At 42.1% G+C, this 26,879-nt stretch overlaps 1 protein-coding gene across 38 annotated transcripts in view; it reads right to left on the bottom strand.

The window, feature by feature from the left end:
- Positions 1-4,684: 4,684 nt before the first annotated feature.
- ARPP21 (cAMP regulated phosphoprotein 21) overlaps positions 4,685-26,879 on the bottom strand; it is a 168,260-nt gene continuing 146,065 nt past the window's right edge. For all 38 annotated transcript variants that reach the window (XR_014064584.1, XR_014064585.1, XM_081527208.1 and 35 more), the window contains 2 exons: positions 6,792-6,940; positions 4,685-5,471 (listed from right to left, as the gene is read on the bottom strand). Coding sequence is in view for 36 of the 38 variants with exons in the window: in XM_081527208.1 (XP_081383334.1) it covers positions 5,214-5,471; positions 6,792-6,940 (407 nt within the window). In the remaining 2 variants the exon portion in view is untranslated. The remainder of the gene's footprint in view (positions 5,472-6,791; positions 6,941-26,879) is intronic.

Here is a 26,879-nt window from a genome sequence, read left to right as displayed (position 1 = left end):
CAGTGCCAGATCATCACTATTATTATGTTCATCTCTGGTTTCTGAATGAAGATCCTTTTCAAGTCTCATCCACACCCCTTGTTGAGGCCCATGGTTCTTTATGAACCATGGCCGAGATCACATGACTTTTCATTCACAAATCTTCAGGAGCCTCTGGTTGCCTGTTAACTCTTGACCGGCTTTCAAGGTCACCCAGCCAGGCCCTCCATCAGTTTGCCAGTATGCAGTCTCTCCTTTTCTTCTATGCTTCACCTCCCACTCCAGCCAACCTACACAGTAAGTCTCCAACCCACACACCTTCAAGTTATGAACTTTCAAAGATATGAATGTGCATCTGGTTCTAGCGAGGAACCAGAACCCATGGCATCAACAGCGGGCATGAGTGAAACTGCACTCTGCTCTCCCTCTTGCGTTGCTGACAGTCCTTCAGCTCTGCCATCTCCCAGCTCCCCTCCCTCCTCGCGTCAGTAACTTCTCGCCTGTTCACTCGATACCAGCCCCTGTATGCCAGCTGTCGTACCGTACTGCTGTGCTTTTCAAAGTCTTGTACTGTAAGAGTAAAAATGTTTGTTTGTTTGTGTTTGTTTTTTATGTGTCATTTGTGTGAAAAGTAGTATAAAACTATTACACTACAGTATTATATAGCCGACTGTGTGAAAAGTAGTATAAACCTATTACAGTACAGTACTATGTAGCCGATTATGTTAGTTGGGTACCTAGGCTAACTGTTGGACTTACGAACAATTTAGACTTACTCACTCTTAGAATAGAATTTATTGTATGTAGGGGACTTACTGTAGTTAATCTTTTTCTTCCTTTTTCTCTCCCTAGGCATTTCTCCTGGCTAGGCTGGGGCTCACCCACGCTCAGGTCTGCAGGCTCAAATTCCATCTGTTCAACAGGGCCCTGGTCAAAAGCCTCATACAACCATAGCAAAAAGCCACCTGTTCCTTCTCCAGAATCCTATTTTAATGTGTCTTGTATTTAAAAGACCTATGACTAACTTCCTATATTTTTAGTTAGTTATTTGGTGTAATTTATTCTGAAAACTCATGAAGTCCCACAGGCTCCACAGACTGTGGTACAAGGTCTTGAAATGAATAAGGCATCAGTGCTTGTTGAGTAAGTGGATGCATAAATCAGTCTTGTACTTTTTTACACTCACATAGAGATCTGAAAGATCATTTGGAATAACTATATCTACATAGCTGTAGGACCGTTACTACCATTTTAGACATAAATAGAAATATCAAGTCCTTCAATATTAAGAATTAAAAGGTCCAGAAATATTGGTGCCAAGGCTTACCTTTCAGCTCATGTGTTCAAGAAGTAAATAATGCACTCCGGGGGCAGTTACCCAAAGATGTCAGCTGGAAGTAAGGTTGTAGTATTATTACATTTACACTTTAATATATAATAGTCTAATATGGTATCTATAGAAATAAAATAACTGTGTTTGTACTGTTGTTTTCAGATGCCTTAATATAATGAAAAATATATGTACCTCATAATATTAGTCTTTTGATATATTCTGTGGAGAGAAGGATATTTTGTTCAAATATGTTTGAGAAAATACGCAAATTATGCTTCCCTCTTACATCATAATGGTTTCCAGAAATCAGATCTAACTTTTTAAAAGATTGTTTGACCTTCATTAACCTTGTCTTCCAATTATAATTGTCCTGGAAACAGGTTTAATCTAACAACTATAAATATCCCAAGGAAAAAGCCACCTATGGAAAATATTTAAAAAAAACTGTTGTAAGATATTGCTTGGATTTTAAAGTGTGAAAGATGTGGTCGGACTCGTTTAGAGTGCGGTATGTACAGTTCTTTTTTTGTTTTGGTCTGGGAATGATGAGTTTGCCCACAAGGGAACCCAGGGTGCTGGTGAGGGTGGGCGTGCACCTCTCTCCGGGATGTACCTGTGTATGCAGGATGCAGGGAGCAGGAGGGCAGGCACATGGAAGCGTCCTCTGCCATGCCAACCGCTGGCAAGAGTGAAAGCTGAGTCCAGGTACTCACTTATTTTGATGGCAAAAGCCATTTCTGCTGCCACTTTCTTTCCCGATTGGGTCTGCTTTGTCCGTCCTTTCTCGTGAAGCTGCTCTGGCTCACATGTACTCCACTTTTTTCCCCTATATTTTGGCTGCACCACACGGCATGGGTGATCTTACTTCCCCAGCCAGGGACTGAACCCATGTCCCTGCAGTAGAACTGCAGTGTCTTAATCAATGGACCACCAGGCACATCCCTACCCCAGTTATTTTGTTTTGCAATTTATGACTTAGCCTCCAACTATATTTATAATTAATTACATAATTCCATTTCCATAACGTTATATAACACACTGTCTTATCCTACTCCACATGCTGGGGAATGATACTAAAACAATAAAATAATTATGGCTGAAATTCATTGGTGTCCTAGTTAGAACATTTAGTTCTAACCATCACAGGATAACCAAATGTATGAAAAAACTTAAAAGTGTAAATCTGTGGGCATGAAATTTATTTGTAGTCTTACTTGGAATTGTGCCACTAATTAGGATATAATCAAGTATGCAGTAAAAGTTTGCTGAATAAATGAATGCATGAGTCACTTGTGTTCTCTTTTACTTTCTCATGGAGAATCATTAGAGATGACTGTATATTTGCATATGTATCTATATAAGTTTATAGACATATATATAATTTCCAAATGTGATTGTAATACAGTTTTAATCAATGTGAAAACAACTGAATGTTCTCCTGACAGTAAATTAAATTCTGGAAGTGCTTCACTAATAAAACTTTCTCTCTACACAGCCATCTCGAACATTCAAATGTAAAATAAGTTTAATGTGATATTAGGAATAAGGTCATACTGGATACAAATATTTTGTGAAAGGAAGGAAGATGGCTCAGCTATAAACAGTAAGTAAAGGGATTTGCTATGCAATAAAAGTCAAATGTCTAAATATGAGAGTAATACATTTGGAAAAGAATGGCCAACAACAACACAGATTTGTCTTTACCCTTAGCATGATGTAGGCTTCAAATCCATGGGAAAGAAGGTTCAGTAATTCTAAGACTCCTTAAAGAAGTGCTTCAAATTTCTCAGAAAAGTATAAAAAGAAAAACATTCAGCCTATATTTGGATCCTTGGGTTTGGGATCACTGCCAGGGTCAGAGGGCTCCATGGAAAATATATTTCAAAAATGAATCCGTATTGGTCAGCCGCCTCGTTCCATTAGGGGAAGATACTAATTTGGCGAACACTTTGCTGCTTCTCAGAGCAGCTCTTGGTTTAAAAGCTACTCAACCTATTGGTTTAATGGCTCAGTTTAAAAATGCAACATCCCTCTTTCATAGAACATTTTTCATAGTTCTGGTTTACTTATGATGAAGTCAGTAGACTGAGATCTGGAGAAATGGAACCGACTTCACAAGGAATGAAGCTGATGATGGTAAGTGTGAAATTCCCTTTTAAAGGAAAAACTGTAAAATTAAGGAACAGTAATCTGGTAGGTAGTTTGCATCTGGCTGCCTAACTGTATCTCCAGATAAAGGGCATGGACAGGAAAAAATCTAATATACAGAATGTGATAATATGGAAAATAATGGGAATTACCCATGTATACTTTCCAAATCCTTCTCACTGGCAAGTGTTTTTCAGGTAGAGTTAACTGTTAGTCATTGTACTACTATAGCAAAGTGAAAGCTGTGGGGTTTTAGTCTCTCGTTAAATGCCCCCTGGAAGGGCCAAAGATGATACTTAATGTTATTTTTCAGAGGTTGTCATAATTTGGTCTTACCTGCAGAATCCACAGGGAGTTAAACATTTTGAGATTAGACAGGATCAGCCTTTTCAATGTTTTTTTGTGTGTGTGACTGTTTTGCATCTTTGTAATCAAATTCTTGCTTTATTTTGCCTTGTTTTAAATCATTAGGACAAGCATTAGCACCTCTGGGTTCCTGACTTACTGTCAATACCTGTGGTACTTTACCCTATGTGACCCAACATAAGGGGTGAAGTCAGACTGGGCCGGGTTCTTTCTTTCTCTCTGCTGGGTCTTTGTTGCTGACCACAGGCTTCTCACTGTGGTGGCTTCTCTTCCGGCGCACAGGATCCAGGGTGTGCAGGATCAGGAGCTGTGGCACACGGGTTCACTTGCCCCCTGGCATGCAGTATCTTCCTGGACCAGGGACTGAACTTGTGTTCCCTGCATTGGCAGGTGGATTCTCAACCACTGGGCCACCCAGGGAAGTCCTAGATTGTGCCTCTTTTAATTTCCTTCTAGGCAAAGATACCTTGTTTCCCAGGTAGTTGATGGAATTTGAATGGAGGTGGCACAGGGTTTAGTACAGGATTTGGTATAGAGCTGCTGTTCGCAGATTTTCCCAGTTGGTGAAGTATAGCTACATGCATTCAGTGGGCCTAACAACACTAAAGGCCAGGTGTGTACATTTCAAAAGTGTATTCAATGAGTGGATGAGTCGCATGTCATTTATTTCCAGGAGCCCTGTGGTATTCACGACAAGAAACTGCAGTTGGTTCAGTGTTTGCCTACTAATGTGATACCAGTTCATCTGTAAACACCCCGCATATCTTTTCTGTGCATTACTTATAAAGTAGTGCTTGAAGGGGATAAAAGGGACACAAGCCAACACACAGGGGAACAGAGAGTAAAAGAAACTGGTGGTAAAAACATGACCTTCCTCCATAAGGTCAAATAGTTTTATTTCGATTAAACACTACAATACAGTATATATCCATTAAAAAAAGAAAACTCTATTGTGTATATAAATTATTCCTTCCATTCATCAACTCTTCTCCATTACAGCTTTGGTACAATGTGATTTCAGTATATACTTTTTTTAAATACTTCTTAGCATCACAAACTCAACACAAAGTACAAAACTAATAATCCAAATTAGGGATAGTATCGTCTACACAGTGGTATTCAGTGGTAGGAGAAAATCTTACCTTGATGAATTCATGTCACTAGCTAAGCTAGAAAGGCGTACCTAGCAGACATGACGGAAATATGCACCATTAACCAGCTAATGTGTGGATTAGTCTTTTTTTTTTTTTTTTTTTTTACAGAATACCAGCAGCAGTCATTTGGGTGTGGAGTGAATACTTAGGTCCTCAGCGAGTTTCCCCACCTGGTTCCTCCTCCCTCAAAGGGCCACAGTAGTGTCTGAAGACACAGACCACAGCCGGAGCGCTCAGAATTTGACCTGCCACCCGGCGTTGCTCATGCTGGCACAGTTGGTCCTGCAGCTGGCTGACATCACGGGGACGGTGCTGGAGGGGCAGTGTGGGCCCACCAGCCTAAGGTTGTTCTGAGGGGTCGGCGGTGTGACGTTACAGTACACGGGCATTCCAGCGGCTGGGAGGGAGCCTTGGCCTGCCTGGGTAGGTAGCATGAGGGGCTGTTGGTACGACTGCTGGGGCAGTCCTTGAGAACCCTGGGTCATTGGCACCTGTGCGGAGACACAAGACACATCCCTGTATGAAGAGGTTTTTCGGGGTGTCCCACAAGCTACAGTGGTGTCATCAAAAACAGTCACCCTTTGGGGTTCGAGTCCCAGCCGTGCCTTTTATCAGCTGTTTCACACTGGGCAGACCATTTAACCTCTCTGATTTTCTGATTCCATGTGCATGATGACCCCTCCTTCAAAGTGCCCCTGAAGGAGCTGCAGGAGGATGCACAGCACTTGGGCCATGTCTGGTGAGAAGTAAATGCCCATGTCTGGTGAGAAGTAAATGCTCAGAAAAGATTAGCTTTGAGCCTCTTTCCTTCCCCTTTCCTGGCTCTCCAGGGACTGCCTTCTGGACCACCCCCTCTCTGGATTTCTGTTTTGGAAAGCCATGTTCCCATTCTGGTTTTATGCAAAGTGGCCTGGAGCCACTGATAATAAAAGAGGCTCTTGTCCCAGAAACCTACCTCACTCTCAACTTGCAACTTTCGAGAACATCTCATATTGAGTTGGCGGTAGAGACTGATGCAACGTGAGCAAGGATGGTCAAGGCAGGAAGACTGAGGATAGGGTCTCGAGGGCCAGATGTACTTGGTGCAGCTAAACTGAATGATTAACGTATTTCACCAACCCTTCCCTTTCCCTCTCAGTGTATTTCAGGATATACATTACAGAAGGGGGTGAAAGTGAGTGAAGTAGCTCAGTCGTGTCCAACTCTTCGTGACCCCATGGACTGCAGCCTACCAGGCTCCTCCGTCCATGGGATTTTCCAGGCAAGAGTACTGGAGTGGGGTGCCAGTTCCTTCTCCAACAGAAGGGGGTGTGACACTTTAAATACTCAATGTGAGTTTATCCTGGAAAATGCAACTTGTCAGGTCCAATAAATACCCTTTAGATCAATCTGAGATACCATTTTAAAATGCTTTATAAGTTAAATTTGTGGTGAAATGAAGTTTCTTTGGGTGTGATCAAAACAAATGAAAATTTGTCATGAGGACTTACTTTCTCTCATTAAGTACCATTTCAACAGAATGTCCAGAGGTCTTCATGAACAGAACTTGAAAGAATTTTCCTTCATGAATAGAAAGTTTATATGGAACCAGACTTAGAAGGGCATGCAAAAGCCATTTTTGTTATAGAAATGTACGTTTTCTGTTTTTTACTTGTCTAGTATAATCTTGACTCAAAATCAGCCATCAACACAACTGCACCTAGCACCCCCTACCACTTTAGCCAACCATCTGAGACGGGGACACACCCACAGCCTGTACTTTGGCAAGTTCTGCTTTTCAAAGCACTGTTTTCCAGGTTCTGGACACGCACCTGATAGTTAGACATGGCTGGGTAGGAGACCATGACGCTCTGCACTGGAGTTCCCTGCTGGCTGCTCATCACGCCCTGACTCTGAGGTGGCTGCTGCACCCCCATGAGGCCTTGGAACCCCTGCTGACCAGACAAGACTGGCTGGTAACCTGCAAAGAGGAAACATCTTTTGAACTGGTGGTACCGAGGAGAACGAAGGTGAAACTGCATGGGGTAAGAGAACTTCTTCACCAGCCAACATGAAGACCTTTCACTCTCAGTGTTAGGAATGCTTATTTCCTAACTATGCACGTTTTGCCTCTCAAGAGTGGATGAGGGAATGGCTCCAAAAAATTCACTGGTATTTCCATCCAAGGGTTAGTGTTGTGATAGTGGTACATTCTTCATGACACAAAGATGGGAACCTCTATTGGTGCTGGTTGACTGCTGTAAATTATACCTTTCAGATCTGTCTTTTGCTTTGGTTTCCGTGATACTTGGAGAAGTCACAAATTATCAAGTTTTCCTTTATTAAATTGACTCATTTTCTTACCCTCTGACTTTCCTGCACTACCTCACTTCACATAGAGATCACCAAACAGCCTGTTAACTTGGGACACATTCTGTTTTCCATGCTGCTGCTGCTAAGTTGCTTCAGTCGTGTCCGACTCTGTGCACCCCCATAGACGGCAGCCCACCAGGCTCCCCCGTCCCTGGGATTCTCCAGGCAAGAACACTGGAGTGGCCCTACTGCACAAAAAGACTCAGAACTCTACCTAATTCAATATTCGCCGACTCTGACAAAGGCAACAATGGCAGGTATGTCACACTTCTGTTCCGCCACTAGCCCCCGAGAGAACGTTCTGGCGAAACCCTCCCATAGGAGACCATGTACGTATCGTAGATGATACAGAATACAAAAGTTAAAGAATGCATCTGCTTGTGTCCTTCCAGGTGGGCCAGGTGGTAGGGTTTCTTGTCTGTCTTTATTAAGGGGACCCAAATTTATTCTAATTATTTTAACCCCTACTACAAGATGTGGTTTAAAATGCATTCTTAAAACAAGGCTGTCAACTATTGTTATAAATATTGGAAAGAAAGTTATGATGTTGGGGAGTTTCTCCTAAGATGGCGGAGGAATAGGACAAGGAGACCACTCTCTCCCCCACAAATTCACCGAAAGAACATCTGAACGCTGAGCAAACTTCACAAAACAACTTCTGAACGCTGGCAGAGGACATCAGGCACATCCAGAAAAGCAGCCCATTGTCTTCGAAGGGAGGTAGGACAAAATATAAAAGAGAAAGAGACAAAAGAGGTAGGGATGGAGACCTGTCCCGGGGAGGGAGTCGTAAAAGAGGAGACGTTTCCAAACACCAGGAAACTCTCTCACCTGCGGGTTTGGGGGAAGTTTTCAAATCTCAGAGGGCAACATAACTGGGAGCAAAAAAGAAAGAAAGAAAAAACCCACAGATTACATGCCTAAAGGCAACTCCCAGCAGAGAAGTACCCCAGACGCTGGCATCCGCCACCAGCAAGTGGGGGCTGAACGGAGAGGAGCGGGTGGCACTGCTTAGGGTAAGGACCTGGCCCGAATGCCCTGAGGGCAATCTGAAGGAGCTAACGTGAGATAGCAACCTGAACTGTGGGACAGCCACAGAGAGAGAGCTATCCTGCGAAAAGCCCAAATTTAAGGCACTGCTGGCTGCTCACAGAACAAAGGACTGAGCAATACCAGAGGACAGCTAGCCGGCTGCCGACCGCCCTGTCCCCCACCGGACGCAGCAGGCAGGCAGGGCCAGCCCGAGCCGGAAGGGGGCAAACCCGGCCCCAGAGAGGGCATCCCCTACCAAACTACAAACAGGCTTCCAGTTTCTAAGCAAAGACTGCCTGAGATTCTGGAGGGTTGACATCCGCCGGGAGGGTCGCAGACAGAGGCCAGCTCCCCAGAATGGACACAAGGCACACTGGAGCCGGGGGCGCCCATAAACTGAGGCAGGGACCAGGGAGGTAATAAGTCGCACTGCCCCAACTGGGGAGAGTGTGCTCGCCAAACAGCTGGCTGCCTGAGCTGCTCCGACCGGGGATCAGCACAAACCGGAGGCCCCACCGAGTCTGCGCCTTTGTGGAGTACCTGGGAACCTGAACCTGGGCGGCTTAGACCTGGGAAGTGCATGCATTTCAGGGCCCACTCCCCGGCCGAGTAACCTGAAGCCTGAGCAGGGCAGACAGACGGAAAGCACATGCCATGAGCGGGGGCAAACCCAGTGCGGCCGAGACACTGTGAGCTCTCCACACACACGCCAATGATACTGGTTTGCAGTGTTCCTCCCTCCCCACGTCACAACTGAACAAGTGAGTCAACAAGACCACCTCCGCCCCCTCGTGTCAGGGCAGAAATTAGACACTGAAGAGACCTGCAAACAGAAGCCAAATAAACAGAGGGAACCACTTTGGAAGTGACAGGTCAACAGATTAAAATCCCTGTAGTTAACACCAACTACATTGGAAGGGGCCTATAGATCTCAAAAAGTATAAGCAGGAACAAGGAACTATCTGAAACTGAACTGACCCACAGTGCCCGCAACAGCTCCAGAGAAAGTCCTGGATATATTTTTACTATTATCATTTAAAAAAAAAATTTTTTAAGTCCTCTATTACTCCTTTAATTTTCATTTTTATAACCCACTATTACCTTGCAAAAAAAAAAAAAAACCCTATTTTTAAAGCAAACTTCATATATATTTCTTATACTTTTTGTGATTTTTTTAATATTGTATTTTTTAAGAGTCTAACCTCTACTCTAGATTTTTAATCTTTGTTTTATACTATTTGATATCAATTTTGTACATTTAAGAATCCAATCTTCAGTACCCATTTTTACTCAGGAGTGTGATTACTGGCTTGATTACTCTCTCCCCCTTTTGACTCTCTTCTCTCCCAGGGCACCTCTATCTCCCCCCTCTTCCTTCTATTCTCAACCCAATTCTGTGAATCTCTGTGGGTGTTCTGGGCTGTGGAGAAACTTAGGGAACAGAGTACTGCCCAGATCTCTCTCTCTCCTCTTGATCCCCTCCTTTCTCCCCCTGCTTACCTCTATCTCCTTCCTCCCTCTTCTTTTCTCCATGTAACTCGGTGAACCTCTCTGGGTGTCCCTCACTGTGGAGAATCTTTTCACCATTAACCTAGAAGTTTTATTATCAGTGCTGTATGGATGGAGAAGTCTTGAGGCTACTGCAAGAGTAAGACTGGAAACCAGAGGCAGGAGGCTTAAGCCCCAAACCTGAGATCACCAGAGAACTCCTGACTCCCGGGAACATTAATTAGTAAGAGCTCATCCAAAAGCCTCCATACCTACACTGAAACCAAGCTCCACCCAAGAGCCAATAAGTTCCAGAGCAAGACATACCATGCTAATTCTCCAGGAACACAGCCCTGAGCATCAGTATACAGGCTGCCCAAAGTCACACCAAACCCACAGACATCTCAAAACTCACTACTGGACATGCCATTGCACTCCAGAGAGAAGAAATCCAGCTCCACCCACAGTGAGGAACCTCTACAATAAAGAGGAACTTCAAACTACCAGCATATAGAAAGGCCACCCCAAACACAGCAATCTAAACAAGATGAAAAGGCAGAGAAATACTCAGCAAGTAAAGGAACATGATAAATGCCCACTAAACCAAAGAGGAGGAGATAGGGAGTCTACCTGAAAAAGAATTTAGAATAATAATAAAAATGATCCAAAATCTTGAAAACAAAATGGAGTTACAGATAAGTAGCCTGGAAACAAGGATTGAGAAGATGCAAGAAAGGTCTAACAAGGACCTAGAAGAAATAAAAAAGAGTCAATATATGATGAATAATGCAATAAATGAGATCAAAAACACTCTGGAGGGAACCAACAGTAGAATAACAGAGGCAGAAGATAGGATAAGTGAGGTAGAAGATAGAATGGTGGAAATAAATGAAGCAGAGAGGAAAAAAGAATCAAAAGAAATGAGGGAAACCTCAAGGACCTCTGGGACAATTTGAAAGGCCCCAACATTTGAATCATAGGATTCCCAGAAGAAGAAGACAAAAAAATACTCGAGGAGATAAGAGTTGAAAACTTCCCTAAAAGGGGGAAGGAAATAGTCACACAAGTCCAAGAAACCCAGAGAGTCCCAAACAGGATAAACCCAAGACACATATTAATCAAATTAACAAAGATCAAACACAAAGAAGAAATATTAAAAGCAGCAAGGGAAAAACAACAAATAACACACAAGGGGATTCCCATAAGGATAACAGCTGATCTTTCAATAGAAACTCTTCAGGCCAGAAGGGAATGGCAGGACATACTTAGAGTGAGGAAAGAAAATAATCTACAGCCCAGATTACTGTATCCTGCAAGGATCTCATTCAAATATGAAGGAGAAATCAAAAGCTTTACAGACAAGCAAAAGCTGAGAGGATTCAGCACCACCAAACCAGCTCTTCAACAAATGCTAAAGGATCTTCTCTAGACAGGAAACACAGAAAGGGTGTTTAAACATGAACTCAAAACAACAAAGTAAATGGCAACGGGACCATACTTATCAATAATTACCTTAAATATAAATGGGTTGAATGCCCCAACCAAAAGACAAAGACTGGCTGAATGGATACAAAAACAAGACCCCTACATATGCTGTCTACAAGAGACCCACCTCAAAACAAGGGACACATACAGACTGAAAGTGAAGGGCTGGAAAAAAAATATTTCATGCAAACGGAGACCAAAAGAAAGCAGGAATCACAATACTCATTTCAGATAAAATAGACTTTAAAATTAAAGGCTGTGAAAAGAGACGAAGAAGGACACTACATAATGATCAAAGGATCAATCCAAGAAGAAGAAGATACAACAATTATAAATATGTATGCACCCAACATAGGAGCACCACAATATGAAAGGCAAATGCTAGCAAGTATGAAAGGGGAAATTAACAATAACACAATAATAGTTGGAGACTTTAATACCCCACTCACATCTATGGATAGATCAACTAAACAGAAAATTAACAAGGAAACACAAAGTTTAAATGACACAATGGACCAGCCAGACCCAATTGATATCTATAGGACATTTCGCCCCAAAACAATCAATTTCACCTTTTTCTCAAGTGCGCACGGTACGTTCTCCAGGATAGATCACATCCTGGACCATTAATCTAGCCTTGGTAAATTCAAAAAAATTGAAATCATTCCAATCATCTTCTCTGACCACAGTGCAGTAAGATTAGATCTCAATTACAGGAAAAAAAAAACTATTATAAATAACACGCTTCTGAATAACCAAAAAATCACAGAAGAAATCAAAAAAGAAATCAAAATATGCATAGAAATGAATGAAAGTGAAAACACAACAACCCGAAACCTATGGGACACTGTAAAAGCAGTGCTAAGGGGAAGGTTCATAGCAATACAGGCTTCCCTCAAGAAACAAGAAAAAAGTCAAATAAATAACCTAACTCTACACCTAAAGCAACTAGAGAAGGAAGAAATGAAGAACCCCAGGGTTAGTAGAAGGAAAGAAATCTTAAAAATTAGGGCAGAAATAAATGCAAAAGAAACAAAAGAGACCATAGGAAAAAATCAACAAAGCTAGAAGCTGGTTTTTTGAGAAGAAAAATAAAATTGACAAACTGTTAGTCAGACTCATCAAGAAACAAAGGGAGAAGAATCAAATCAACAAAATTAGAAATGAAAATGGTGAGATCACAACAGACTGCACAGAAATACAAACGATCATAAGAGACTACTACTAACAGCTATATGCCAATAAAATGGACAACTTGGAAGAGATAGACAAATTCTTAGAAAATATAACTTTCCAAAACTAAACCAGGAAGAAATAGAAGATCTTAACAGACCCATTACAAGCACGGAAATTGAAACTCTAATCAGAAATCTTCCAGCAAACAAAAGCCCAGGACCAGATGGCTTCACAGCTGAATTGTACCAAAAATTTAGAAAAGAGCTAACAACTATCTTACTCAAACTCTTCCAAGAAAATTGCAGAAGAAGGTAAACTTCCAAACTCATTCTATGAGGCCACCATCACCCTAATACCAAAACCAGACAAAGATGCCACAAAAAAAGAAAACTACAGGCCAATATCACTGATGAACATAGATGCAAAAATCCTTAACAAAATTCTAGCAAACAGAATCAAACAACATATTAAAAATATCATACATCATGACCAAGTGGGCTTTATCCCAGGAATGCAAGGATTCTTTAATATCCACAAATCAATGTAATATACCACATTAACAAACTGAAAGATAAAAAACCATATGATTATCTCAATAGATGCAGAAAAAGCCTTTGACAAAATTCAACATCCATTTATGCTTAAAAAAAAAAACCCTCCAGAAAGCAGGAGTAGAAGGAACATACCTCAACATAATAAAAGTCATATATGATAAACCCACAGCAAACATTATCCTCAATGGTGAAAAATTGAAAGCATTTCCCCTAATGTCAGGAACAAGGCAAGGGTGCTCACTCTCACCACTATTCAACATAGTTTTGGAAGTTTTGGCCACAGCAATCAGAGCAGAAAAAAAATAAAAGGAATCCAGATTGGAAAAGAAGAAGTAAAACTCTCACTGTTTGCAGATGACATGATCCTCTACATAGAAAACCCTAAAGACTCTACCAGAAAATAACTAGAGCTAATCAATGAACATAGTAAAGTTTCAGGATATAAAATTAACACACAGAAATCCCTTGCATTCCTATACACTAACAATGAGAAAACAGAAAGAGAAATTAAGGAAACAATGCCATTCACCATCACAATGAAAAGAATAAAATACTCAGCAATATATCTACCTAAAGAAACAAAAGACCTATATATAGAAAACTATAAAACACTGAGAGAGAAATCAAAGAGGACACAAATAGATGGAGAAATATACCGTGTTCATGGATTGGAAGAATCAATATAGTGAAAATGAGTATACCACCCAAAGCAATCTATAGATTCAATGCAATCCCTATCAAGCTACCAATGGTATTTTTCACAGAACTAGAACAAATAATTTCACAATTTTTATGGAAATACAAAAAACCTCGAATAGCCAAAGCAATCTTGAGAAAGAAGAATGGAACTGGAGGAATCAGCCTGCCTGACTTCAGGCTCTGTAGACTACAAAACCACAGTCATCAAGACAGTATGGTACTGGCACAAAGACAGAAATATAGATCAATGGAACAAAATAGAAAGCCCAGAGATAAATCCATGTACCTATGCACACCTTATCTTTGACAAAGGAAGCAAGAATATACAATGAAGAAAAGACAATCTCTTTAACAAGTGGTGCTGGGAAAACTGGTCAACCACGTGTAAAAGAATGAAACTAGAACACTTTCTAACACCATACACAAAAATAAAGTCAAAATGGATTAAAGATGTCAATGTAATACCAGAAACTATAAAACTCCTAGAGGAAAACATAGGCAAAACACTCTCCAACATAAATCACAGCAGGATCCTCTGTGACCCACCTCCCAGAATATTGGAAACAAAAGCAAAAATAAACAAATGGGACCTAATTAAACTTAAAAGCTTTTGTACAACAAAGGAAACTATAAGCAAGGTGAAAAGACAGCCTTCAGAATGTGAGAAAATAATAGCAAACAAAGCAACGGACAAACAATTAATCTCAAAAATGTACAAGCAACTCCTGCAGCTCAATTGCAGAAAAATAAACAACCCAATCAAAAAGTGGGCCAAAGAACTGAATAGACATTTCTCCAAAGAAGACATACAGATGGCTAACAAACACATGTAAAGATGCTCAACATCACTCATTATCAGAGAAATGCAAATCAAAACCACAATGAGGTACCATCTCACGCCAGTCAGAATGGCTGCTATCCAAAAGTCTACAAGCAATAAATGCTGGAGAGGGTGTGGAGAAAAGGGAACCCTCTTACACTGTTGGTGGGAATGCAAACTAGTACAGCCACTATGGAGAACAGTGTGGAGATTCCTTAAAAAACTGGGAATAGAACTGCCATATGACCCAGCAATCCCACTGCTGGGCATACACACTGAGGAAACCAGAATTGAAAGAGACACGTGTACCCCAATGTTCATCACAGCACTGTTTACAATAGCTAGGACATGGAAGCAACCTAGATGTCCATCAGCAGATGAATGGATAAGGAAGCTGTGGTACATATACACAATGGAATATTACTCAGCCATTAAAAAGAATTCATTCGAATCAGTTCTAATGAGGTGGATGAAACTGGAGCCTATTATACAGAGTGAAGTAAGTCAGAAAGAAAAACACCAATACAGTATACTAACGCATATATATGGAATTTAGAAAGATGGTAACGGTAACCCTATATGTGACAGCAAAAGAGACACAGATGCATAGAACAGTCGTATGGACTCTGTGAGAGAAGGTTAAGGTGGGATGATCTGAGAGCATAGCATTGAAACATGTATATTATCATATGTGAAACAGAACGCCAGTCCAGGTTTGATGCATGAGACAGGGTGCTCAGGGCTCGTGCATTGGGACGACCCAGAGGGATGGGATGGGGAGGGAGGTGGGAGGGGGGTTCAGGATGGGGAACACATGTAAACCCATGGTTGACTCATGTCAATGTATGGCAAAAACCACTACAATATTGTAAAGTAATTAGCCTCCAACTAAAATAAATAAATAAATTCAAAAAAAAAAAAGAGTGAGTCACAAGAGTGCATGCATTAACCCAAACGTAATGAATTGCAAAATTTGATTGGTCCGTTTCATTGTATATGAATTATTCATCAGTAGAAATATTATATTATAAATAAAGTTGTTATGAACATTAAAAAAAAAGGTACGATGTTGGTGAAGATGACATAGTGATAGAGAAATAAAACAGATTCACTTCATGCTGTAAAATAAGGTCCTTCCAGAGCTCCTGTTATTAATCGTACTGAAACCAGGCCAATTGCTGTCTTAATACAGTTATCTAGGAGAGAGGCTTTACATTTTCTTGATGCGAACACTAAATTTTACAATCAGATTTAAAAAATTGAAACAAAGGGTAAACAATTCCTCATCAGTGCCCATTGTTTATAAACAGCCTTTCTTTTGAGTGTATGTGCGAGTTTTAATTGAGAAAGGATGAATGAAATTACATTAGTCTTTACAATAGACAACACTTGGCAATCCTGTGTTAGGCAAAAAATGTTTTCATTGACCTCAGAAATACAGTGGAAGTGTATCTTGCAAACAGTCACTAAGTTAAGAGATCAGCTCTGTTCATCAGATGAGATGAAAACGAAGTGAAGTCAAGAACTCTCGAGAGCGCAACCTCGGGGATGAGCCGGGTTAGGAGGCCTGGACTGTGCCTGCGCCCATCAGTGAGTGGGGCCAGGGGTGTCATCTGGAGATCATCCTCTGACCTTCTTGTATGTGTCCCATTTTTAAAAACGTTCACATCACTCTCCTTACTCCATTTTAATAGTGGTTTTACTTACTAAGTTATTTTAAATTCTAGTATAGACACCACATACTAAGAATGTAGTTAAGGGTCGTGACCACCTTTCCTCCAGTTATTCTGAGTTCATGGATACACAGTCAAAGCTTCCCTTACATATGCTCTGCAGGTCTACTGGATCGCAATAACCTCAGCCCAAAGGGTTTATAAATATGGGAAAGCGTTTGAAGTTTATACAATATGGAAAAATCATCAGACTTGGGAACAAGAAATGTGACTTAAGGCCATGTCACGGTCCTCCCTACCTCCCACAATGCCTCATATGCAGGGAGAAATTTCTTTTAACATTCATTGCAAAAATCTGTTCTCTAGGATTTCCCCCTTTTCTTCTTATACCCATTGGCCCTGAAAAAAAAATTCTGTTGCTGTTTTATTATTACTAGGACGTTACTACTAGTCATATCAAATTCACTGTAGCAAAGATTGTTGTTATATATGTTAAAAAAAAAAACTTGGCATGACTGTAGAAGATTCATGATCACAGCCTTCCTTACCATGTCCTATTTCTATAGCAAAGAGCAAGCAATGTGAACACACTTTCAGGTCTGTGTAATGGTGCTTATTTCTGGCTGAAGATTCAAAGTGCAGATTGAAAATGAGAGAAATGTCTTTTAAAAAAATCTGATTTATACTTGGATCTTAGGGTGAAGCCCTGCTGGTCTCAGGGGTACTATTGCAGGATACACATGTTTCCATCATGGCTACGATGGAAACAGAAAGGAGAGGGAAGAAGGGGAGGGGAGAGGGCAGGAGAGGTCGGGTGGCCTCACATCTAAAGAGGATACATTTGCTTATTGAATCCTTCCAGCCTTTCCTGAGTCATCTTCAGAATGACTGTTTCACAGTGTCTGTTCAAAAATAAAAATTGAGATGGCCTGTGAAAGATTCATTTATTACATCAGCTCTATAAACCAAAATTGGGGTGAAGAGAAAAATCAGTCTGATGATAACAGAGCTGGTAAGACATACAGAAAACAGAATGTCTTGGTAGGAAGAGGAAGTAGCTATCAGATAATACTCAAGGAGAGAAAAAGAGTGAGGAGGTTGGGTGGCCTCCTTCCAGTAAAGGTGCAGGCCTGGGGCTAGGGGGTGGGGTGGGGGATGCAATTCATCTTCGCTGAGCCCACGGGTGTGGGGACACTGCTGTGGCGTTGCCCTCCCCAAGCCGCTTCTGCCTGATTTGTGAACTTTAACATACAGTCACGCGTATCAATGGGCTACCAGCCCTGCACCAGGATTCCCACAGTCAACACACTTAAGGCAAATAAAGATTTATGTGGGGAGCGAATCACGCCATACAATTTCTAAATGAAAAGTTAAGGAAAGTCCAATTTATATTCATGAACCCCATTCATTTCTCAGTTCGCTCTCTAGGCAAGAAATTCACACCTGGAATGGTTTAATCGGAGGGCCCCACTGCTTTAAGTGATGCTACAGCAGGTAGGCGGCAGAAGGGTCCTTGAGACCGGAGGCTGTGTGGAATGTGAATCTGAGCTCTGGTCTAGGAATAGACAAACAGAAATGTGATAGCAGTGACCTCAGTGTGAACTAACAGGGTCTGCCTGGGACACAGCTCGCCTGAAGGCGAAGATGGTGGAGCTGGCTGGTGGCAGCCTGCTTATCTCATCTATTCAAATGAGAAGCCTGTTCCCCCCGTTTGTCAGTTCTTAGCTGTGAAATGATCTGTTTTTCATATTTATTGAGGATTAGCCAGATAGAATGCATCTTGCAAAACAGAAACAGCAACAGTAGCTGCCCTGGAGGCTTGCTAGGGCGTCGTAAAGACATTAGCTATTTGTATTATTCCTTTTTCAGTTGAGGTTAATTCAGTTTTCATGTGACATGCGTCATTTATTTTCTGAAGGGAAAAAGGTCAGGAATGGACAAATGCCTGCTGACCAGTAAAAGAATACCCCTCTGCTAAGACTGAGGAGGTATAACATGTAAAATGTCTGGATCTTCCAGATCTGAAATTGAACACTGTTTTGACTAAAATATAGCAGTTATTGAATACTCTTTGTAGTCCGAGGGTAATTCATTAATATTCTGTCAAGGAAACATTTCGCTTGATATAGCGTATTTATGAAAAATCAGAATGTAAATTGGAATTACAATTTAGGAATTAAAAATTGCATGATTGATACGGATGTTATTTTAACTCTTATTTGTAAATACATTGCTATGGAGCCAACATTTTGGAAATGAATGAAGGACAAAGTCATGACCTCTGTTTTTAGGTATTTGATTCCCTGGCTGTTGTTGGTTATGAAGGTTGACGGTGAGAAGGGTGTAGTTAAGAGGGCAAATATTGGGTTGGCCAGAAAGTTCATTCGAGTTTTTCTGTACTGTTTTACACAATGAACTTTTTGGCCAACTCAACATCTGCAGAGCAAAGTAAGAAGCTATGCAATTTTCAACACCTCCCCAAGCCACCTAAGCAGTGCAATTTTCCTACTGTGTTTCCTAAGTATTCTTAATATGGTACAATGTCTTCAAATGATTAATAATCTGCTTAATAGAAAACATGACTTCTCTTGGGTGAACCAATACACACAGGCTTCTAAGGAACCAGGGTAGCTGATTCTGAATTCAAATTCTGTTCTCTGTACATGGTTTTGAGATGGAATTACACTAGCTCAGCTGTGACATAGCTGGTGAAGAATATGAAAAAGAAAAATGCTTGTTCAGGACTGGCTTGTCCCTTTGCTAAATTTTTATAGTTCATGCATCCCACATACTACTTTCTATTAATAATATCTGCCTGGTTCTGTTTCTTGGTTTCCTATCAATTCTTTTACTTCTTCTTCTTTAAAGATTCTCCATCATAACTGGCTAATTAGCTATATTGGTTTGATCACTTACTCTGATCCAGGCAGTAAACTAAGCACTTACACTTTATTGTCACAAGAATCCTGGGAGGTAGTCAGTTCTATTAAACTCCTTTTGCAAAAGACACAACTATGACCCAGACATTTGTCAGGGTCAGAGTGCCAGTAGGAGGGAAAGCTAGAATTTAGGTTGAGGTTTTCTGGCTTGGGCATCCCTGTTTTTGCTCCCTAAATTGCAGTACTATTTATTTCACATTCTTCCAACTCTCATATATTAACACAAATTCCTTAATGTGGCTGCTACTCAATGGCCATTCATTGCATTCATTGTTTTCTCAATAGTTAAAACCGTTAAGAGGATGAGAGTTACGATCCATGGTCTGTTGAACATGGTTTTGCTGGTATCAAAGAGAGAAAATCAAAGGTAAAGCAAAATTGCCCTGACAAAATCAACTCAGACCACTCAATAATGATTTAAAGGTTGGTCACTCAGATAATGGGCTACCAGACAGGTGGTCAGGTTGGAGCTGGGTGGGGGTGAGTCAAATGGATTCTAGTCCCTTCATTTACTTCATTAGTTCCTAATCAGTATAAACTACAGTTTTCAATTACTAGGTCCATTTCAAAGAACGCCTCTCCTCACAATCTTCGAAGATTCTGTACATTTACTCTGGATTGTTTTCTCAAAATGCTCTCAAAATATAAGATAAAAATCACTTGGGACTTCCCTGGTTGTCCAGGGGCTGAGACTACCCACTCCCAGTGCAGGGGCAGGGTTCATTCAGTCCCTGGTCAGGGAATAAGGTCTCACACGCCACAACTAGGAGCCGGCACAGCCAAATAAATATTTTAGAAAAAAAAGAAAATAAGCATTAAAAAAACCTCATTTGCTCATTAAATATAATAACCAGTTCTGTTACTTGACTGTACCAAGCAGCTAGCTGTGGCTAAGAAAGTCATGTGAGCTTTGGAAATAAAAAGTGTCTAGAGTATTTGAAAGTTGGTAAGAGAAGATGCACAGAAACTCTAGGATGTCAGATGAAGTGTTAGTCACTCAGTCGTGTCCGACTCTTTGTGACCCCATGGGCTGTAGTCCACCAGGCTCTTCTGTCCATGGAATTCTCCAGGCAAGAATACTGGAGTGGGTAGCCTTTCCCTTCTCTGGGAGATCTTCCCAGCCCAGGAATTGAACCTGGGTCAGCTGTACTTTGGGAGTTTAGAGGCTGCACGCATGATTGTTCTAATTCTATGAACACTATGGATTTGTTCCCAGGTTTTCTTTCATTAGAAGGGCACTTTTTAGGGCCCCTTCAGGCTTCATCTATCTTAACCACCTTGATGTTCAAGGTGGCTAGCCATGAGAGGGGAGAACAGATGTGTCCTATGGGATCATGATATCTCTATGGTTTCCTGAAAGAGGACCACCTCCATATGCTTCAGAGGAGTAGGTCTGGGGTAATGGATGCCCGGTGCCCACCTCAGGTAGAGTGGGAGGTGCCCTTGACAGTCCCACTGACGCTGGGCCTCCCTCGGGGTCCAGAGGCACACAGTCCTCCTGATTTCACTGGCCTTTGCAGACACCGTCTTGCTTCTCCTCCCAGGTGATGACTCCCTGATGTGACAGCGTAGGTTAAGTGGGGTCACCTTCGAAAAGCAAGGCGTGTATCTTTTGAAGCATTTTGCCTTTATGTCAACTTCCCAATTTATGTGCCCTAAAACGCCATGTAGAACTTTTAAGAGAAGAAAGCAGTATAGACTGGATCCGAACACATTTTTTTTTTTTCTCAAACATGTCCAAAGATTAAGATACAGGATAAAAATATCTTCCCTGGACATCATAAGAAGATACTGTTCTTATATATGAAGTAAAATATCATAAAATTGCCCAAAAAATGAAAAAAGAGGGGTATAAAGAAAACTGCCTTTTTTCTTTGTTTTTGGGCCTTGAAGTTCAGTTTGACTCCTTTCATCTCTGTGTAACTGTCTGCCTTCACCTGATTTACCAGCCGTCTCGGCCTCTGTCCTCTTTCTCTTCCTCGCCATTTATCATTCAGTGGTTTTCATTCCTTAGGAACAAGACACAGGATGAGTGCGGGAGGCCACACGCATCCCAGGGAAGCCCAGTCCATCCTAATGAACTTGGGGAATGCTGTCACCAGCCGTAAGTGGAACTACGCTTCCTGAGGCAGTGGCTTTTCTTCCTACTTTCTCTTTTGCTTATTAGCTTGGTCGCTGCACAGACTGTAATTCTTAAAAGCCTCTTTAGTGTCCCCCGAGAACGTCCAGGCATGGGTCATTTTCTTGTGGCTGTCCGTACACATCAGATGAACCATCCTATTACTGCAAGCTCGGGGCCTCTTCACTGTAATTAGACCATCCGGATCCATGTTATCGCAACTACAAAGCTAGTTTTCTTTTTTTTTTTTTTAAATCAGGGCAAACATGAGAGACATTGTTAAGTGACTACAGGAACAGCTCATGCACAGAATTTCAATGAATGCCTCTGAGGGAAGCTGGCATTGAATTCCATTTTAAATGGACGGGGCTGTCATATTATTGAAGTAATTCTCTGAACTTTCCCGGCCCAGAGTGCTGCGCTGGCAGCCGGAGCACCTCCACATCCCAGAGGGAGAAAACCTGCAGGAGACTCACAAACGTTTTCCTTTCTTAATGAGGCTGCATGGCTTAGAAAACGTGGCATTCTTGCATTTCTGCATGTCTACCAGTGTTAATTATGGACATGCTTACACCAGGCTGGGAGACAGCAAATTGGTGCTGAAGCAGCTTAGAGGAGTTCTCTCCGCAGACTAAACTCAGGGTAGAGTGAAGACAGAGGTGGGTTTAATCATGGCCCATGGGAACATTCCCTCTGGGGGGTGTTTCCACTGACAAATTGCTTTCGATCAGCTGGCTAGAACAGGACGATCCTGAGGTCAGAAGTCATGGGGTCAACCCCATGGTGAGTCTGTTACCGTCACTCTCACATAGTTACAGGTTGTAAGCTAGCCCTGGCCACCTATTCTGAAAATAAGTTCTATGGTCGTAGATTCAATCTGTAGAACCCTACATCAAAACAGAATGAAAAAACCCACCTACTTTACAGTTAATCAAAAGTACCCTGTTTATATAATTTCTTATATTATAAATTTCTTATATAAGAAATTATATATAATATTATATATCATTTTTCCCAATAGTCAAAGATAACTACCTTCTTCAACTGCAGACTGGCAGGGTTCTTACCTAAACTTTATTCTAGTGGTAGATCCCAGCATTTGGGATCTCAGTTCCTTGACCAGGGATCGAACCGATGCCTCTTGCAGTGGGAGTGCAGAGTCTTAGCCACTGGACCTCCAGGGAAGTCCCTCTAGTGGTAGATTTAGCAGTAATGCTTTTCCAGTGGTAGAGTCTGCTGGGAGGCAACAGCAGTAATCTAGGCCAGAGATGGTAAAGACAGATACTAAGGCAGAGATGCAGGATGAGAGAGAAGAGACAGACCAGGGGGACACTTAGGACATGAACGGCCAGATACCAGCCTCCAAGAGTTTCAGTGATGTCACATGTTGGACGGACACTAGCCAGGACTGACTGTACCATAATCATAGATGTCAGTTGTCCACTGGAACCCAAACTCTGATAAATGAAAGCCCTGACTTGTAGTGCTCACTGATTTCCCTGATGTAACTGTCCCCACCAATTTCAGTCTACAAAGGGCTTAACAATCAGCCGGCAAAGTTCCTGATGTTTTGAAGGTTGCTCATGTGGGCCAAAACAAGAGAGCTCTGGCACACCACTGACCTGAATTCAGTGTCAATCTGATTTTCAGTTTACTTAGATTTTGCCTCTTTTATCCTTCCTTCTTTAAACCTGTTGACTATGCTTTGCTCTTTCTTATAACAATGACTGTAAGAGCCATTCATAGGATTTTTATGGACATGGAGAAGACAGGCGCAGAGACACTGGACATACACTGGATATACACTGGAGTGTATACTGGATGTACACTGATGTATACTGGATTGTACACTGGAGTGTACTAAACTGTATACTAGATGTACACTAGTGTATACTGGACTGTACACTGGATGTACACTGGAGTGTATACTGGACTGTATACTAGATATACACTGGTGTATATTGGACTGGGCTGGACACTGGACTGTACACTGGATGTGTCCAGATGTGCATTTGACCATACCCCAGAGTGTCAGATGTGTGCCAGCTGTGTCCAGCTGTGCACCAGATGTGTCTAGCTGTGTGCCAGATGTGTCTAGCTGTGTGCCAGATGTGCATCTGACCATACACCAGATTGTCCAGCTGTGTACCACATGTGTCCAGCTGTGTCCATATAACTGGACCGCACAGTATACTGTACACTGGACTAGACTGCACAATACACACTATATAGTACACTGTGTACAGGGGATGTACACTGGGATGTACACTGGCTTTGAAGAAAGTGAAAGAAGTACCAGCATGATGTTTTCTGGTACATCATGGATACACATGCTTTGAACATATATATCCAAAAGGCCAAGCTCTAATGATTTGGGATTAGTTTCTCCTGATTTTCCCTTGAGGTCTAGGTAGACATCAGTCCATTTTCAATTTCAAGATGCCAAAAAAGTTTAAAGGTCAATTTGCTTACATTTTATTACAACAAAAGAGTGATTGATTCTAAATTATATAACGGGTAGCTCAAAAACAGAAAACAAAAATCCCATAACTGAACCTGGTATAAATGGTTTTCTACCTATAACTAATATTTTCTAAGGAGAAAATCTGGGGATAAACATTTGTAAAGAAATTCTCATCATAGGGTTCAGGGAACATTAATTTTGAATCCTTTGTGTTTCTATCAGTTTTCCAACAGACGGCCCCAAAGTGAAGCCGCTGGGCAACAGAGGATGTCACAAGTCCAGGCAACAAGAACGAGATAGTTTCTGTTCATCTACCTAATCAACCCATGATTATCTTTGTTAACAGCGATAAGAACAGTCTTTAATCTCACCATGCGGGGAACTGTTACTTAAAAGTATTGCTTTTATCTGGTTGAGACAACAATTAGAAATCTACAGGCTTGTCCATGCAAATACAAACGTGCTTATCTTTTTAGCTGGAGCTGCAGGATACGGTCCACACTTAAATCCCATTTCACAATAATTAAAGTAAAAATAAAAATGAAGGACGAATGGTCTTCCGCGCAAGGCCTGCTAGAGTTTCAGCGTGGTTAGATTCTCTGTGCTGGGCTTAGTCGCTCAGTCGTGTCCAGCTCTTTGCAACCCCGTGGACTGTAGCCCGCCAGGCTCCTCTGTCCATGGGATTCTCCAGGCAGCAATACTGGAGTGGGCTGCCATGCCCTCCTCCAGGGGATTGTCCCAACTCAGGGATCGAACCCAGGTCTACTGCACTGCAGGCATATTCTTCACCATCTGAGCCACCAGGGAAGCTTATAAGCACCCAAACAGAGCATGAGGTGTATTGATAGTCACACCCTTTGCTGCCTGCTGAATTCCCTGTCACGAGATGATGGCAGCACGCCGGGTCTAGGAGAACCAGCTGAGGCCTCAGGTTCTGTCTTCGGCAGCACGCTAGCTTGCACTGGGAGTGTACTAAACCAGGCCCGCCTTCCAGGCCCTTCTCAAAGCTCTGAACTCTCAAGGTTTGCCACTCAGTCCTGCCTCCTCAGCACATCTCCATCTCCGAGCACCTGCATCTCTGCCCTTTCCCCTGACAATGGTTCTCACCATTTTCCTGTCTCTGGAATCACTTGGTTAAAATGACCAAGTTCTAACACAGATTGTTAGGCTCCAACCTCCAGAGGTTTTGATTCAGCAGGTTTGGGTGGGGCCTTAGGATGAGCCTTCTTGACAAGCTCCCAGGGGGATGCTGATGCTGCTGGTCTGGGGACCACACTTTGAAGATCACTGCTGGACCTTGGTTTTCAAGGAATTTAGTCATTAAGTCATGTCCAGCTCTTTTATGACTCCATGGACAGTAGTCTACCAGGTTCCTCAGTCCAAAGGATTTCCCAGGCGATAATACTGGAGTGGGTTGCCATTTCCTTCTCCAGGGGATCTTCCCGAGCCAGGGATCAAACCTGGGTCTCCTGCTTTGGCAGGTGGATTCTTTACCACTGAGTCACCAGAGAAGCCCTTTCAGTGAATACTTCTGCCTTGAATTCTTACTGTTTAAGCCTCTTATTTTTCCTTTCATATTGTGACTGATGGGATCTGATACATCACAGCTTGTGCAGGGGGTGGGCTTCTCTCCTCTCTGACTTCATTTTCCTTATCTGTAAATCTGGGCCCGTCCTTTTCTCCAGGGATTTTAGGATAGACCAATATCCCTCTTGTAAGAAACATCCCAGAGACCAGCACCTGGCTGTGACCAAGAGATGTGACTGTCCTGCCCCCGCTCATCCTCTGGAAAAGGAAGCGTTTCTTATACATCTGGGTCTAGCCTGGTATTCTGCGTTCAGTGCCTCAAGAACACTTATCAATGATGTTGACAAAAAACCACCCTCACTATTCGCCCTAAAGGAATCTTACAATGCCACATGATAGAAAATAAGCCCACAGAGACCTGAAGAAAAAGAATGAGGAAGGAGGACTTCCCTGGCTGCCCAGTGATTAAGACTTAACGGTTAAGACTTCATTTTCCAGTGCAGGGAGTCTGGGTTTGATCCCTGATCAAGGAATTAGGATTCTGCATGTCACACAGGGTGGGGGGGGGGGGAGCAGCAATGTACTCAGAACAGAAAGCCCCAGCCCTGCCCATGCTCGAGGGATGGCCAAAGAAAAGCACCTGATCACCATCCCAGCAGAATAAAGACAAAGCTGACCAGATGCCAACTGCTTTTTCTTGTCCCTTTTGCCTCTGGAAAAAGTTCCTTCCAGCAGCAGGTCAAGTGGACACAGCGTAGCTTCCAGTTTCACCTGATAGTGTTGGGAGAGGTGCAGGGAGGGTAATTCATCCAGTGAATTGCTGAGTTCTTTATATGGGGCAGAAATGTTTTCTCCTTGACCTTACAGGAGACCAGCATATTCTCTCAACTGTGAAATTTGATTATCTGTATTATCAGAGCTTACAATTTTTAAATAGGCAGACTACTGTCTGAATCACTAAAATACATACCAGTGGATTGTCCCTTTGTGTGGTATGTAGGGTTTGGCTGCTAAAGGTTCAAGTCAAATATGGTGAGAAGCCAAAAGACCTTCAATAATACTTCATTTCTCTGAAGACAGCAGTAACAGAGCACACGACACAAACCTATAGGGCAGCCTAACCTGAGAGTCCCTTGGACTGCAAGGAGATTCAACCAGTCCATCCTAAAGGAATTCAGTCTTGAATATTCACTGGACAGACTGATGCTGAAGCTGAAACTCCAATACTTTGGCCACCTGATTCGAGGAACTGATGCATTGGAAAAGACCCTGATGCTGGTATGTCGATTGTCACTTGGCCGGAAAAAAAAAAAAAGCCAACGAGAAACCTAGCCCTCACCTACTTGCCCTGCTACAGCACGTATCTGGGATTCCTTGCTTTTCTAAATCTCTTCTTAGGGACTTTCCTGGTGGTCCAGAGGTTAAGACTTCACCTTCCAATGTGGGGGGTACAGGTTCCCTCCCTAGTTAGGGACCTAAGATCCCACATGCATTGCAGCCAAACAACCAAAACATAAAACAGAAGCAGTACTGTAACAAATTCAATCAGGACTTTAAAAATGGGGATGCCT

The sequence above is a fragment of the Giraffa tippelskirchi genome, chromosome 9 (genome assembly GCF_054371585.1).
Source record: "Giraffa tippelskirchi isolate mGirTip1 chromosome 9, T2T-mGirTip1v1.2.pri, whole genome shotgun sequence".
In the NCBI taxonomy this organism is placed as follows: domain Eukaryota; kingdom Metazoa; phylum Chordata; class Mammalia; order Artiodactyla; family Giraffidae; genus Giraffa; species Giraffa tippelskirchi.
This window is presented reverse-complemented; position numbering and strand designations above follow the sequence as displayed.